Source organism: Mobula hypostoma, chromosome 3, assembly GCF_963921235.1.
Source record: "Mobula hypostoma chromosome 3, sMobHyp1.1, whole genome shotgun sequence".
Lineage (NCBI taxonomy): Eukaryota > Metazoa > Chordata > Chondrichthyes > Myliobatiformes > Myliobatidae > Mobula > Mobula hypostoma.
The window spans coordinates 10,190,837-10,207,867 of record NC_086099.1 but is presented as its reverse complement, the minus strand read 5'-3'; the positions used below and the strand labels follow the sequence as shown (position 1 = coordinate 10,207,867).

General features: G+C 42.6%; 1 protein-coding gene across 1 annotated transcript in view; it reads right to left on the bottom strand.

The window, feature by feature from the left end:
* Window positions 1-14,843: 14,843 nt before the first annotated feature.
* Window positions 14,844-17,031, bottom strand: part of c3h18orf54 (chromosome 3 C18orf54 homolog) — a 63,626-nt gene continuing 61,438 nt past the window's right edge. Inside the window, exon 8 of the mRNA XM_063042633.1 lies at window positions 14,844-15,345. Within this exon, the coding sequence (XP_062898703.1) occupies window positions 15,342-15,345 (4 nt within the window). The 3' untranslated portion in view covers window positions 14,844-15,341. The remainder of the gene's footprint in view (window positions 15,346-17,031) is intronic.

Sequence of the window (17,031 nt, the reverse complement as noted above, 5' to 3'; positions counted from 1 at the left end):
GACTGGTGTATAATGACACCCAGGTCTCGTTGCACCTCTCCTTTTCCTGATAGGCCACCATTCAGATAATAATCTATTTTCCTGTTTTTGCCACCAAAGTGGATAACCTCACATTTATCCGTATTAAATTGCATCTGCCATGAATTTGCCCACTCACCTAACCTATCCAAGTCACCCTGCATCCTCTTAGCATCCTCCTCACAGCTAACACTGCCACCCAGCTTCGTGTCATCCACAAACTTGGAGATGCTGCATTTAATTCCCTCATCCAAGTCATTAATATATATTGTAAACAACTGGGGTCCCAGCACTGAGCCTTGCGGTACCCCACTAGTCACTGCCTGCCATTCTGAAAAGGTCCCATTTATTCCCACTCTTTGCTTCCTGTCTGCTAACCAATTCTCTATCCACATCAATACCTTACCCCCAATACCGTGTGCTTTAAGTTTGCACACTAATCTCCTGTGTGGGACCTTGTCAAAAGCCTTTTGAAAATCCAAATATACTACATCCACTGGTTCTCCCCTATCCACTCTACTAGTTACATCCTCAAAAAATTCTATGAGATTCGTCAGACATGATTTTCCTTTCACAAATCCATGCTGACTTTGTCCGATGATTTCACCGCTTTCCAAATGTGCTGTTATCACATCTTTGATAACTGACTTCAATTTACCTAACACCACCTCCCTACTAACATGTATTTTCTTCAGTTCCTTCATCTCATTAGACCCTCGGTCCCCTACTATTTCCAGAAGACTACTTATGTCCTCCTTGGTGAAGACAGAACCAAAGTAGTTATTCAATTGGTCAGCCATGTCCTTGTTCTCCATGATTAATTCACCTGTTTCTGACTGTAAGGGACCTACATTTTTCTTAACCAATCTTTTTCTTTTCACATATCTATAAAAGTTTTACAGTCAGTTTTTATGTTCCCTTCCAGTTTTCTCTCATAATCTTTTTTCCCTTTCGTAATTAAGCCCTTTGTCCTCCTCCGCTGGACTCTGAATTTCTCCCAGTCCTCAGGTGTGCTGCTTTTTCTGGCTAATTTGTATGTTTCTTCTTTGTAATTGATACTATCCCTAATTTCCCTTGTCAGCCACAGGTGCACTACCCTCCCTGGTTTATTCTTTTGCCAAACTGGATGAACAATTATTCATTGTTGTAGTACATCTTTAAATGCTTGCCATTGCATATCCACCGTCAACCCTTTTTGCCAGTCTATCTTAGCTAACTCACATCTCATACCTTCAAAGTTAGCCTTCTTTGTACATGTACATCAAAACATCAAAAAATACAGTGAAAGGCGTCAAATCAAATCAGCGAGTATTCTTTTGGAAAGACTGCCAACATCGGCACACTTCTAATGCCAACATAGCATTCCCATAATTCCCTAAATCTAACTATACATTCTTGGAATGTGGGAGGAAACCAGAGCACCTGGATGAGACCTACACAGTCTGTGGGACTGCGTATAAACTCCTTACAGGCAGCTGCAGGAATTGAACTCCAGTTGGTGAGTACTGGCACTGTAATAGTGTTACACTCATCACTACACTACCATGATGCAAGACATTCCTGATTCCCATTCCCATTCTGATGTGTCAGTCCACAGCCTCCTCTTGTGCCAAGATGAGCTCACCCTCAGGGTAGAGGAGCAAAACCTTATATTCAGTCTGGGTAGTCTCCAACCTGATAGCATGATTATTGATTTCTCCTTCTGTTAAAATATCCCTCCTCCTCCCCTCTTCTATTCCCCACTCTGGCCTCTTACCTATTCTCAGTTGCCTATCACCTCCCCAGGTCCTCTCCTCCTTCCCTTTCTCCTATAGCCTATTCTTGTCACCTATCAGATTCTTTCCTTTCCAACCCTTTGTCTTTCCTGCCCACCCAGCTTCACCATCACCTTTGAGCTATCTTCTTTTCCCTCTTTACACCTTTTTATTCCAGCTTCTTCCCCCTTCTGTTCCAGTCCTGACAAAGGGTCTCAGACCGAAATGTTGACCGTCCTATTAGGCCTTATCTCAGGTAATGATGAGTTTGAGTACAGAGAGGAAATTAAGAACCTGGTGGCATGGTGCGAAGACAATAACCTATCCCTCAACGTCAGCAAGACGAAGGAATTGGTTGTTGACTTCAGAAGGAGCAGTGGACCGCACGACCCAATTTACATCGGTGGTGCGCAGGTGGAACAGGTCAAAAGCTTTAAGTTCCTCGGGGTCAATATCACAAATGACCTGACTTGGTCCAACCAAGCAGAGTTCACTGCCAAGGCCCACCAGCACCTTTACTTCCTGAGAAAACTAAAGAACTTTGGCCTGTCTCCTAAAACCCTCACTAATTTTTATAGATGCACCGTAGAAAGCATTTTTCTAGGGTGCATCACAATCTGGTATGGAAGTTGTCCTGTCCAAGACTGAAAGAAGCTGCAGAAGATCGTGAACACAGCCCAGCATATCACACAAACCAATCTTCCGTCCGTGGACTCACTTTACACGGCACGCTGTCGGAGCAGTGCTGCCAGGATAATCAAGGACATGACCCACCCAGCCAACACATTTTTCGTCCTTCTTCCCTCCAGGAGAAGGCTCAGGAGCTTGAAGACTCATACGGCCAGATTTGGGAACAGCTTCTTTCCAACTGTGATAAGACTGCTGAACGGATGCTGGGCCGTACCCTCCAAATATCCGGACCTGCTTCTCGGTTTTTTGCACTACCTTACTTTCTATTTTTCTATTTTCTATTCATGATTTATAAGTTAAATTTTTAATATTTACTAATTTTTACTATTTTTAATATTTAATATTTGTATTCCAGGGAGCGGAAAGTGCAGAATCAAATATCGCTGTGATGATTGTACGTTCTAGTATCAATTGTTTGGCGACAATAAAGTATAAAGTAAAGTTCTTCCAGCATTTTGTGTGCGTTGCTTTGGATTTTGAGCCTCTGCTGAGCTTTTGTTTGCGATGCAAGACAAGGTTTTCATTGTTTCTCCCTGTCCACGAGGCAGACTTCCTTCCCTGAAGACAGTAGTGAACATATAATTCAAAGTACTCAAAGTTAATTTATTATCAAAGTATGGTTGCAGTATACAAACCTGAGATTTGTCCTCCCACACACTGTCACAAAACAAAGAAAGCCATTGACCCCATACAAAGAAAAACATCAAAATCATGTGTAACGTTCCGTTATATTGGCTCGTGTATGTCTAGGGGAAATCCAGCCCAGCACCAGCCTCAGCACTCCCCTCAGGGTCAGTCGCCGCCCGAATCAATCACAAACATCAATCATCAGCCAGCACACCCAGTAAATTTTAACAAATACACTTTATAGATATTACTAATTCTATGACATTAATATGCATTTGATACAGAGAGGAAAATAACGGAAAAAAAAGGCGCCAACACTTATCAAAGTCCAAGTTCTTCGCGCGCTACCGTTGGAGCTCAATTCGACGTCAGACGACCACCCGAATTCCGTTGACTCATGGCTCGGGACCACCCTGAGTGATCGACCGGAGCCTCTCCGCATGTCCGCCGTCCTCCTCGTCTCTCCTCCGACTCCCCGCCAAAACCCAGTCCACAGTCATATCATACAGCATGGCATCCGAAAACAAAACGATACATAACCACCAATTGGCTAATAGAACCCTGCTATTTCAATTTAAAGTAAAACAAACTGCTAGCGCAAACTCTCTTCAGCGTTAAAGCACAACAAAGCCGCATTCCCCAGATTAACATAACAAAGTCGCCATTTTAAATGTAACAAAAGAAAGACCCCATACACATGCAAATGACAACAAAAGAAGAATGAGTGAAAACACGGAATATAAAACACAAAAGCAAACGAGTACATATTCAGTTCAGGTCAGTGTTCATTACCTTCAGGCTGCCCCGATTCAAAGTTGCACAAAAATAGCAACAGAAAAAGGAGCGGTTAGAACGAGAAAACACATCATAATGTGAACTCCAGTCCAATCCACAAACCACCTCGATTAAACCTTGCTCCGGCACCATCCTCTGACAGTGATTATTGAACAATCCAGAAAGCTAACCATTCAAAAAATGCTTCATAATTTTCCTTTAACGGTGAATCACAGACAGATTGACAGAGTCAGAATTAATGTGTTGGAAGTTCTTGCAGAACTGGATATTGTTTAACTCGGAAGGAAAATATAAAATACACAAAATCTCATCATTTAATGCCTGGTGCATGGTGAAATCAGTCAGAGATGTTTGTGTTTTACATGGGTAAAGTTAATACTGAAGCTATAGATCTGAAAATTAGATGTTTGCTGGGTGGTTCAACAGACCAAGTCTAATTGCAATTCCTTGGCAATTGAAATGATTCATGCATTTGGATAAACTTCAGGAATAAACTTCAAATATTCATGCTATTGTTTATGCTATGGGTCCACATCCATAGACTCAGTGAGAACTTTATTAAATGCCTCCTGTACCTAGTGAAGTGGCCACTGAGTGTATGTTCATTGTCTTCTGCTGCTGTAGTCTATCCACTTCAAGGTTCACTGTGTTGTGCTTTCAGAGATGCTCTCCTGCACACCACTGTTGTAACATGTGGTTATTTGAGTGACTGTTGCCTTCCTGTCAGCTTGAACCAGTCTGGCCATTCTCCTCAACCTTTCTCATTAATGAGGCATTTTCGCCCACAGAACTGCCGCTTACCAGATTTGTTTCTTGCACCATTATCTGTAAACTCTAGAGACTGTTGTGCATGAAAATTCCAGGAGATCAGCAGTTTCTGAGATACTCAAACCATCCCATCTGGCACCAACAATCAGTTAAAGTCACTTAGATCACATTTCTTCCCTATTGTGAAGTATTGTCTGAACAACAGCTGAACCTCTTGACCATGTCTGCATGTTTTCATGGATTGAGTTGACGCCACATGATTGGCTGATTAGATATTTGCATTAACAAGCGGGTGTACGGGTGTACTTAATAAATTTGCTACTGAGCATAACTTCAAGCATATTTCTGAATACAGAATTTATGTATAACTGGCTTAGAATTATCCAATCACAAACAAGAGAAAATCTGCAGATCGCAAACAAAATCTGCCGATGCTGGAAATCCAAGCAACACACACAAAATGCTAGTGGAACTCAGTAGGCCAGGCAGCATCTATGGAAAAAAAGTATGATTTTGTGTTCCCTGGCCCCAGTCATCTTATTTTCACTATAGATATCCAGCCCCTAAACACCTCCATCCCCCACCAGGAAGGCCTCAAGACTGTCCGCTTCTTTCTGGACACCAGACCCAACCAGTTCCCCTCCAACACCACTCTCCTCCATCTGGCGGAATTGGTCCTCACTCTGAATAATTTCTCCTTTGGCTCCTCCCACTTCCTTCAAACAAAAGGGGTAGTTCCTTCATCAACTTTGCCTCCAACTTCCACCTTGTCCTCAAATTTACCTGGTCCATTTCCAACACCTCCCTATCCTTTCTTGATCTCTCTATCTCTATCTCCAGAGATAGCTTATCTACTGATATCTTTTATAACCCACTGACTCTCACAGCTACCTGGACTATACCTCTTCCCATCCTGTTACTTGTAAAAAATGCCATCCCCTTCTCTCAATTCTTCTGTCTCTGCTGCATCTGCTCTCAGGATGAGGTTTTTCATTCTAAGGAGATGTCCTCCTTCTTCAAAGAGGGGGCTTCCCTTCCTCCACTATCAATGCAGCCCTCATACGCATCTCTTCCATTTTGCGTACGTCTGTGCTCACCCCATACAACTGCCACGCCACCAGGAATAAGATACCTCTTGTCCACATCTACCACCCCACCAGCATCCATGTCCTGTACATAATTCTGAAAACACACACTGCCAGGCTCAAAGAGAGATTCTACCTGCAGTTATATGGCTACTGAATCTTTCTCTAGTAGATAAGATGGACTCTTGACCTCAGAATCTACCTTACTGTGACCTTGCACCTTATTGTTTACCAGCACTGCAACTTCTTTGCACTGCTGTGGCTTGCGTGTCATGTAGATGGCTGGAACACAGTATCCGTGGTCAACCCTGACTATTGGAGGGCCTCTGATATCACCAACTTCCGTGTCTCCCCAGTGAATTCGATCAGAGTCACAACAGAGGCACCAATGCACAGGATTGGAAAAAGATCCAGAGGGTTATAAACTTAGCCAGCTCTATCATATGCACTTGCCTCCCTACCATCGAGGACATCTTCAAAAGGTGATGACTCAAATTCATCTATCATGAAGACCTTCAACATCCAGGACATGCCCTGTTCTCATTTTTACCATCAGAGAGAGGTACATCATCATCATTAATTATTATGTGCCATGTCATATGACGTGGGTGATTGTGGTCTTTTGACCATGATTATTCTTGGTGAATGTTTCTGTACAAGTGGTTTGCTGTTACCTTAGAAACATAGAAAAATAGAAAACCTACAGCACAATACAGGCCCTTCGGCCTACAAAGCTGTGCCGAACACGTCCTTACCTTAAAACTACCTAAGCTTTCTCATAGCCCTCTATTTTTCTAAGCTCCATGTATCCATCCAGGAGTCTCTTAAGAGACCCTGCTTTCTTCTGGGCAGTGTCTTTACAAGCCAGGTGACCATATTCATTATCAATACTCTTCAGAGATTGTCTGCCGGGCATCAGTGGTTGCATAACCAGGACTTGTGATGCTCATACGAACATCCACCACCTTCTCCCGTGGCTTCACATGAACCTGATCAGGGAGGTTAAGCAGGTGCTACACCTTGCCTAAGGTGGCCTGCTGGCCAGCGGAGGAAGGACTGCCTTACACCTCCTTTGGTGGAGACGTATCTCCACACTGCCACCTTTGGTATGGAGCTTGAACACACACACTCAACGTTTTAGGAGCAGCTTATTCCCCTCTGCCATCAGATTCCTGAATGGTCCATGAACTCATGAACACAACTCACTATTTTGCCCACTTTTCTACTATGTATTTTTATGTAACAAAGTAAATTTTTACGTATTGCACTGTACTGCTGCCACAAAGCAGCACATTTCATGACAAATGTCAGTGGTAAAATACCTGATTCTGATTTTCAATTATCTACCAGCAACAATGAGATTGACGACTGACACAGTTGTACAACGCTGTAACATTTGGAGCACTATGATCTTAAGCCTGTTGTGAAAATGAGGCGTCAATTGCTTGCCATTCGTCAGTTCAATTGCTGATCAATAATGTCCTTTTGCAAAAGGAATTCTACCTTTGACCCTCATCTGGCACAGAGACTATGACAATCAATCAACCATTAACAAACTTCTTATCATATTCAGTTATTCAAACCATATGAAAACTGTTCCACTACAACAGAATAATGAGTAAGGACAAATAAAATCTGGGAATTAATATTTCAAGCGAAGTGTTATTTCCGCAATGAATAGATCAGGATGAGAGACTGTACAATGAGTCAGTTAAAATACCAGGGAAATAATGAGCCAGACAAAGATATGAAGGAAGCTCAAAACCCCAGGATTAAGTGATTACTAATGACTCATACCCTAAAAACTGCTAGGTTCAGTGACACGTTCCCATCTTAATGAGATTACCATTAATCCTTTTATAAAGAACTAGTGTGGGCAAAAAATATTGCTTGCTTTTAAAAATGTGTTAAGACCATAAGACAATAAGATATAGGAGCAGAATTAGGCCATTTGGCCCATCTGCTTCATGGCTGATCTATTTCCCTCTCAGCCCCAATCTCCTGCCTTTTCACTGTATCCCTTCATGCCCTGATTAATCAGCTTCTGCCTTCAGTATACCCAATCACTTAGCCTCCACCACTGCCTGTGGCAAAGAATTCCACAGGTTCACTATTTTCTGGCTAAAGAAATTCCTCCTCATATTCATTCTAAATGGATGTCCCTCTATTTGAGGCTGTGTCCTCTGATCTTAGACTGCCCAACCATAAGAGATTCTCTGCACATCCATTCTATCGAGGCCTTTCAACATTTGACAGTGTTCAATGAGATTCCCATCATTCTTCTGGATTCCAGTGAGTACAGGCCCAGAGACATCAAGCACTCCTCACATAACCATTTCAATCCCAGAATAATTTTTGTGAGCCTCCTTTGAACCCTTTCCAATGTCAGCACATCCTTTCTTTGATAAAAAAAACAGCTCTCTTAGAAAACTGCTCATAATACTCCAAGTAGGACCTCAACAGTATCTTATGAAGCTTCAATATTACATACTTATTTTTATATTCTAGTGCTCTCAAAATGAACGCTAACATTGCATTTGCCTTCCTCACCACCAACTCAACTGCAAATTAATCTTTAGGGAATCCTGCACAAGGAATTCTAAGACCCTTTGTACTTCAGACTTTTGAATTTTCTCTCCATTTAGAAAATAGTCTACACGTTTATTTCTTCTACCAAAGTGCATGACTATACACCTACCAACACTGTATTCCATCTGCCACTTCTTCACCCATTCTCCTAATCTATTTAAATCCTTCTGTGGCCTCTCCGCTTCTGCAATACTACCTGCCCCTTTGTATCATCTGTAACTTTGCCACAAAGCCATCAATACCGTTATCCAAATCATTGACATATAAGGTAAAATCAATCCCTGTGGAACACCACTAGTCATCGGCAGCCAACCAGAAAAGGCTTCCTTTATTCCCACTCGTTGCCTCCTGTCCATCATCCAATTCTCTATTCATGCTGGTATCTTTCCTGTAATACCATGAGGTCTTAACTTGTTAGGTAGCCTCATGTGTGACACGTTGCCAAAGGGCTTCTGAAATTTCTTCTAAGAGTTCCAACAGATCTGTCAGTCAAGATTTTCCCTTGTGGAAACCATGCTGACTAAGGCCTGTTTTATCACATGCCTCCATGAACACCGAAACCACATCCTTACCGATTGACTCCGACATCTTCCCAACCACCAAGGTCAGACTAATCAGCTTATTATTTTCTTTCTCTGTCTCTCTCCCTTCCTGGAGAGTGAGTGATATATGCAATTTTCTATCCCTCCAGAACCATGCCAAAATCTAGTAATTCTTGAAAGATCATTACTAATACCAACACAATCTCTTCTGTCACCTCTTTCAGAATTCTGGGGTGTACACCATCTGGTCCAGGATACTTATCTACCTTCAGATCTTTCAGTATCCAAAGAACATTTTCCATAGTAATGGCAACTTCATACACTTCTGACTCCTGACACTCTGGAACTTCCAACGTACTGGTGGTGTCTTCCACAGTGAAGACTGATGCAAAATAATTATCTAGCTTGTCCTTCATTTCCCTGTCCCCCATTACTACCTCTCCAGCATCATTTTCCAGTGGTCTGATATCCACTCTCACCTCTCTTTTACACTTTCTATATCTGAAGAAACTTTTGATAATCTTCTATAATACTATTGGCTAGATACTTTCGTATTCAATCTTTTCCTTGTTAATTTTTTTTTAGTTGCCTTCTGTTGGTTTTTAAAAACTTTCCAATCCTCTAACTTTCCACTAATTTTTGCCCTATTATATGCCCTCTCTTTGGCTTCTCTTGTTAGCCACGGTTGTGTCATCTTTGTTTTAGAATATTTCTTCCTGTTTGGGATGTATAGATCCTGTGCCTTCCGAATTGCTTCCAGAAATTTCAGCCATTGCTGCTCTGCCATCATCCCTGCCAGTGTTCTTTTCCAATCAATCCTGGCCAACTCCTCTCTCATGCCTCTGTAATTCCCTTTACTAGCTTTTATCTTGAGGTCTCTGATCAATATGTTTTGTAAAGAGTCCTTGAAAGTGTGTCTGTTGGTTGTAGATCCACTTAGTCTGTGCCAAACTCTTAATCTGCCTAGTCCCAATGACCTGCATCTGGGTTATAACCCTCCATGCCCCTCCCATCCATGTATTACCCAAATTTCTCTTAACAGTTGCACTCGAACTCACCACTTGTGCTGGCAGCTCATTACACAGTCTCACCATCCTCTGAGTGAAGAAGCCCCACCATGTTCCCCTTAAACATTTCTCCTTACTGGTCTAGGCTCAATTAATGATCCAACCTGGACAACTTCACTCACCACAAACAAATGGATAACATATCCCAATCAATTGAGCTACACAAATTATGCATAGAGATTTTCTGCATTGCTCTGTGAATGTGGTGGATATATATGGTGTCAGCTGTGGACTGCCTCCCGCACATCCTTAACGTTGTGCTGGTAGTTAGTTCCTGTGTGGAATGTAGCCAGGAAATGGCCAACAGAGCCTGGTTGGTTGCTAAGTTTCTATATACATCATCATATACTATCTTGAGATTCATTTTCTTTTACGCATTTACAGGAAAATATAGAAATACAATCCTCCAAGAGGACCACAACTCTGCTGTGGTTTGGAGGCTTGCTTGCCTCAAAGATCTCGAGAGCTATGTTGGCTGGAGTCAGGGCTTATTCTTTGACTCTTGGTAGGGTCACCAATGCCAAACAGGTCAAAGGGTAGAGGCCAGATTAAGAGTGGTCCACTGGTTCTCCAGGTTCGGGGTTCAGCTCAGGGCTAACAACCCTGACTGGTTGTTATAGAAACAACAATGAAGTATCCTTATACAGCTGACTGCGATGGTATTCATGAGTCTCCACCCAAGGCTTGCATGACTGATGGTAGTAAAAGGCAAGAGGAAGCTCCTGGCATGATGACGGGAGCCTTGAACACCGGCAGAGATGGAGGACCTTCATTGCTGCCCCGAACACCAGCGGCGTTATGGGCAAGTAAGTAAGTAAGTTAATACAATAGAATTCATAAAAAACTATAAACAACAAAGACTAACAACTACCAATGTGGAAAAGAAGACAAATCACACAAATAGTAACAAGAATGTAAATAAATAATACTGAGAACATGGATTGTAGAGTCTTTGAAAGTGAGTCCATAGTTTGTGGAATCAGTTCAGAGTGGGTGAAGTTGTCCATGCTGGTTCAGGAACCTTTTCATCGCAGGGTAATAACTGTTCCTGAACCTGTTGCTGTTGGGGCTTAGGGCTCCTGTATCTCCTTGCCAATGGCAGCAGTGAGAAGAGCATGGTGGGGGAATATAATGGGAATTGTCAAATCTTTGAATGGAAACTTAATTAAGCAAGATTTAGGATTAGTGAGGTGCTCGGCATTTGCTAGAACTTTATGATCATTCAGTCCAGAGGGAGAACATGTAATTTATTGAAGATCAGAAGCTTCTCTCCTTTAAAGCAGTTTTCATTCTGCCATTTGGCCTGAAAAGTAATGGCACAGTTGCTAGGGCTTGATTTATCGATTCAATTGCATTGAAATGGTTGCTAATGTGCTTGCCAACCATAAATCCTTGCACTTGTCAGGTCAATAAGAATGCCCTTATTAATCATCTCATCTGCTTAAGTAATCATTAACCATGTGCCTCTTTAGTGTAGATTGTATGTGCATAGTACTTTAGAAAAAAGTACGTATCTATTACCTATTATATATTATGATATATATTTTATGGTATATACTATGATAGTAAGTATTCGTGCGATAAGTTTGGTTTTTCTCGTGTGTAGAGGGTTTGATGTTCATTACCGTATGTGCAATTTGTTTATTGTGCACAGAGTGTTGATGCTCTTGTTGCCATTAGCGCAATTTGATTTTTGCACATGGGGGCGGGGTGCAGCTTAATGTTTTTGTTGCCATTTTGCACAATTTGTTTTTGTGAGTGTGTGGGAGGGGTGTCGTTGTTGTTGTTGCTGTTTGCGCAAGTTCTTTTTTCTCGTGCGTGGGGGGAGTTGATATTTTTCTTTGAGTGGCCTCCACGGTTTCCTTTGTTTCATGGCCGTCGAGAGAAGACAAATCTCAGAGTTGTATATTGCACACATTTTTTATAATAAGTATACTTTGAACCTTGAAAATTTTTTGTGGAATGAGTTCACTGGGCAGTCAGTACTTACTATCCGTTCCTGATTGCCCTCAAACTGTGGTAATCTCTCTGGTATCACACTGGAAGTGGAATTGAAATTGCATTATTAGCGCCTCTGAGGTACAACTTCAACAGAGAACTGTACAGTATAGGAACAGACCATTTGGCCCACAATGTTGTGCCAAGCCAATTAAATTAGTATCAAATGACTAACTAAACTAATCCCTTCGGCCTACACAATGGCCATATCCTTCCAGTTGCCTCACATTCTTGTACTCTCTAAATGTCTCTTAAAAGTCCCTAATGTATTTGCCTCTGCCACCACACCAGGCAGCGCATTTCAGGTACCCCCCACTGTCTGTTTAAAATGATTTCCCCTCACATGCATAGTGAAAAGCTTTCCTTGCATACTGCTCATACTGATCAGATCACAGCCACAAACTGCTGTAAAGGCCAAGCCATTGGGTATATTTAAAGGAGAGATTGATAGGTTTTTGATTAGTAGGGGTGTCAAAGGTTACGGCGAGAAGGCAGGAGAGAGGGGTAAATCAGCCGTGATGGAATGGCAGACAGCAGTGATGGGCTGAATGGCTTAATTCTACTCCTATTACTTATGGTTAATTAACCAACACAGGACTAAACGTCTGTTGGGATGACAAAACTGTTTCCTCCGAGTGTACAGACATATAATGATGCTCCAGTACACTGCCACTATTTTCCTGATGGAGTTCAAGATGTTAGGCTTGTAGAGATTTGTCAGTCACTGTTTACTCTTGATAGTCCAATTAAAGTAGGCACCGCTCAAGCACCATCCATAAATTTGCCAATAACAATTACTGTTGTTAGAATTTCAGGTGGTGAAGAGGAGGCATACAGGAGCAAGATAGATCAGCTGGTTGAGTGATGTTACAACAGCAACCATCAGTAATACCAAGGAATTGATTGTGAACTTCAGGAATGGGAAGTTGAGGGAACACATACCAGACCTCATCAAGGGGTCACCAATGGAAAGGGTGAGCAGTTTCAAGTTCGTAGGTGTCAACATCTCTCAAGATCTGTCCTGGGCCCAGCATACTGATGCAATTACAAAGAAGGCACGACACAGGCTACATACACAAAATGCTGGTGGAACGCAGCAGGCCAGGCAGCATCTACGGGAAGAAGTACAGTCGACGTTTCGGGCCGAGACTCTTCGTCAGGACTAACTGAAAGAAGAGATAGTAAGAGATTTGAAAGTGGGAGGGGGAGGGGGAGACCCGAAATGATAGGAGAAGACAGGAGGGGAAGGGATGAAGCTAAGATCTGGAAAGTTGATTGGCAAAAGGGATACAAGGCTGGAGAAGGGAGAGGATCATGGGACAGGAAGCCTGGGGAGAAAGAAAGGGGAGGGGAGCACCAGAGGAAGATGGAGAGCAGGCAAGGAGTTATAGTGAGAGGGACAGAGAGAGAAAAAATGGGATGGATGGATGGATGGATAGATAGATAGATAGATAGATAAATAAATAAATAAATAAATAAGGGATGGGGTAAGAAGGGGAGGAGGGGCATTAACAGAAGTTAGAGAAGTCAATGTTCATCCCTTCAGGTTGGAGGCTACCCAGGCAGAATATAAGGTGTTGTTCTTCTAACCTGAGTGTGGCTTCATCTTTACAGTAGAGGAGGCCATGGATAGACATGTCAGAACGGGAATGGGACGTGGAATTAAAATGTGTGTCCACTGGGAGATCCTGCTTTCTCTGGCAGCAGAGCGTAGGTGTTCAGTGAAACGGTCTCCCAGTCTGCGTCGGGTCTCACCAATATATAGAAGGCCGCACCGGGAGCACCGGACGCAGTGTATCACCCCAGCCGACAGAGGCTATATTTCATTGGGGGTTCGAGGAGACTTGCAATGTCTCTTGCAAATTTCTACAGGTGTGCCGTGGAGAGCAGTCTAACTGGTTGCATCGCTGTCTGGTATGGAGGGAAAAAGCTGCAGCAAGTTGCAAACTCAGCCAGTTCCATCATGGTCACCAGACTCCCCAGCATCCAGGTCAGCATGAAAAGGTAATGTCCTCAAAAAGATGATATCCATCATTAACAACCCTCCTCTCTTTGCTACCATTAAGGAGGTGGTACTGGAGTCTGAAGACACACACTCAATGTTTTGGGAACAGCTTCTTCCCCTCCACCATCAGATTTCTGGATGGGTTTGCTCTCTTTTTCCACTACTTGTTTAATTAATTTTTTATAAATACTTCTGATTGTAATTTATGCGAGGGGTGATTGATAAGTTCGTGGCCTAAGGAGTCAATTTTAGAAAACCTAGCACATTTATTTTTCAACATAGTCCCCTTCTACATGTACACACTTAGTCCAGCGGTCGTGGAGCATACGGATCTTGGACCTCCAGAAAGTGTCCACAGCACGGGTGATTGATAAGTTTGTGGCCTAAGGTAGGAGGAGATGAGTTATACAGCTCTCGTTACATGCACATGCAGTTCAACTCTTTGAGTGAAAATGCAGAAAGTTTGAAGTTAATAAATTCAGCAGTTAATAACTCATCAGAGGTGATTGATAAGTTTGTGGCCTAAGGTAGGAGATGAGTTATTAACTTCATATTTTCTGCATTATCACTCAAAGCGTTGAACTGCATGTGCATGTAACAAGAGCTGTATAACTCATCTCCTTCTAACTTAGACCACAAACTCATCAATCACCCCTGCTGTGGACACTTTCTGGAACAAGATCCGTATGCTCCACGACCGCTGGACTAAGTGTGTAAATGTAGGAGGGGACTATGTTGAAAAATAAATGTGCGAGGTTTTCTAAAATTGACTCCCTCTACCTTAGGCCACAAACTTATCAATCACCCCTTGAAGTTTTCTTTTATTATCAGGTATTGCAATGTACTGCTCCCACAAAACAACTATTCTTGTGATATATGGCAGTGACATTAAACCTGATTCCGATTCTGTTTCTGAGAAAGTGCACTGCGGGGAGACGATAAAGTGCAAAATCATTGCGAAATAGATTGTAAAGTCAAGAGCCCACCGTATTGTACTAGGTACCATTAAGGATGACAGCCTTTCTTCCTGAAAGGTTTTCGATGAGTTTTTAAACAACACCCAGGAGTTGCATAAAACCAGCATTCTAATTCCACAGAACACAGAACAAGGAACATTACAGCACAGTACAGGTCCTTCGGCCCGCAATGTTGTACTGACTTCTTAACCTAATCTAAGATCAAGCTAACATTTCCCTCCTACATAACCTATGATCCATTTGCCTATCGAAGAGTTTTTTAAATGCCCCCGATGTATCTTCCTCTAACACCACACCCGGCAAGAGGTTGTACACACCCTCCACTCTCTGTGTAAAAAAACATACTTCTGACATGCTTCAGGCCTGCTGCGTTCACCAGCAACTTTGATGTGCGTTGTCTGACATGCCCTTTACGTTTTCCTCCTATCACCTTAAAATTAAAGACAAAGTTTACAGATTAGCTTTACTTGTCACATATACATCTAAACACACAGTGAAATGCACCCAAACAACAGGAATTCTGCAGATGCTAGAAATTCAAGCAACATACATCAAAGTTGCTGGTGAACGCAGCAGGCCTGAAGCATGTCAGAAGTATGTTTTTAGTCCTGACGAAGGGTCTCGGCCTGAAACGTCAACTGCGCCTCTTCCTATAGATGCTGCTTGGCCTGCTGCGTTCACCAGCAACTTCGATGTATGTTGAGTGAAATGCACCGCTTGCATTAGTGACCAACACAACCTGAGGATGTGCTGGAGTCAGCCCGCAAGTATTACCACGCTTCCAGTGCCAGTACAGCATGCCCACAACTTACTGACCCTAACCGGCATGTCACTGGAATGTGTGAGAAAACCAGAGCACCCAGAGTGCCAAGCAACAGGACTCTGCTGGATATTAAGAGCATCAAGTACTGCACATCTACCCCACTAACTACCACCTCAGCAAAGCAGCCAGCATAATTAAAGATCATGCCTACCCGGGACATTCTCAAAGTTCAAGGTAAATTTGTTATCAATGTCACCATATGCACCCCTGAGATACTTTATACTTTATTGTCGCCAAACAATTGATACTAGAACTTACAATCATCACAGCGATATTTGATTCTGCGCTTCACACTCCCTGGATTACAAATATTAACTATTTAAAATAGTAAACATTAGTAAATATTAAAAATTTAAATTATAAATCATAAGTAGAAAATAGAAAAATGGAAAGTAAGGTAGTGCGAGAAAACAAGATGCAGGTCCGGATATTTGGAGGGTACGGCCCAGATCCGGGTCAGGATCCGTTCAGCAGTCTTATCACAGTTGGAAAGAAGCTGTTCCCAAATCTGGCCATATAAGTCTTCAAGCTCCTGAGCCTTTTCCCGGAGGGAAGAGGGACGAAAAGTGTGTTGGCTGGGTGGGTTGTGTCCTTGATTATCCTGGCAGCACTGCTCCGACAGCCTGCGGTGTAAAGTGAGTCCAAGGACGGAAGATTGGTTTGTGTGATATGCTGCACCATGTTAACGATCTTCTGCAGCTTCTTTCAGTCTTGGACAGGACAACTTCCATACCAGGTTGTGATGCACCCTAGAAGAATGCTTTCTACGGTGCATCTATAAAAATTAGTGAGGGTTTTAAGGGACAGGCCAAATTTCTTCAGTTTTCTCAGGAAGTAAAGACTCTGGTGGGCCTTCTTGGCAGTGGACTCTGCTTGGTTGGACCAAGTCAGGTCATTTGTGATAATGACCCCGAGGAACTTAAAGCTTTTGACCTGTTCCACTTGCGCACCACCGATGTAAATTGGGTTGTGCAGTCTGCTAATCCTTCTGAAGTCAACAACCAATTCTTTCGTCTTGCTGATGTTGAGGGATAGGTTATTGTCTTCGCACCATGCCACCAGGTTCTTAATTTCCTCTCTGTACTCAAACTCATCATTACCCGAGATACGGCCTACAATTGTTGTGTCATCAGCAAACTTATATATTGAGTTTGATGGAAACTTGGCTACATTACCTTGGGGGCATTCACAGTAAATGCAAAGATACATAATATAATCAACCACACACAAACAGAGACAGACAAACTGTGACCATACTCTCTTCTCCCCCCGCCACTGGCTGTAACCAGGTAC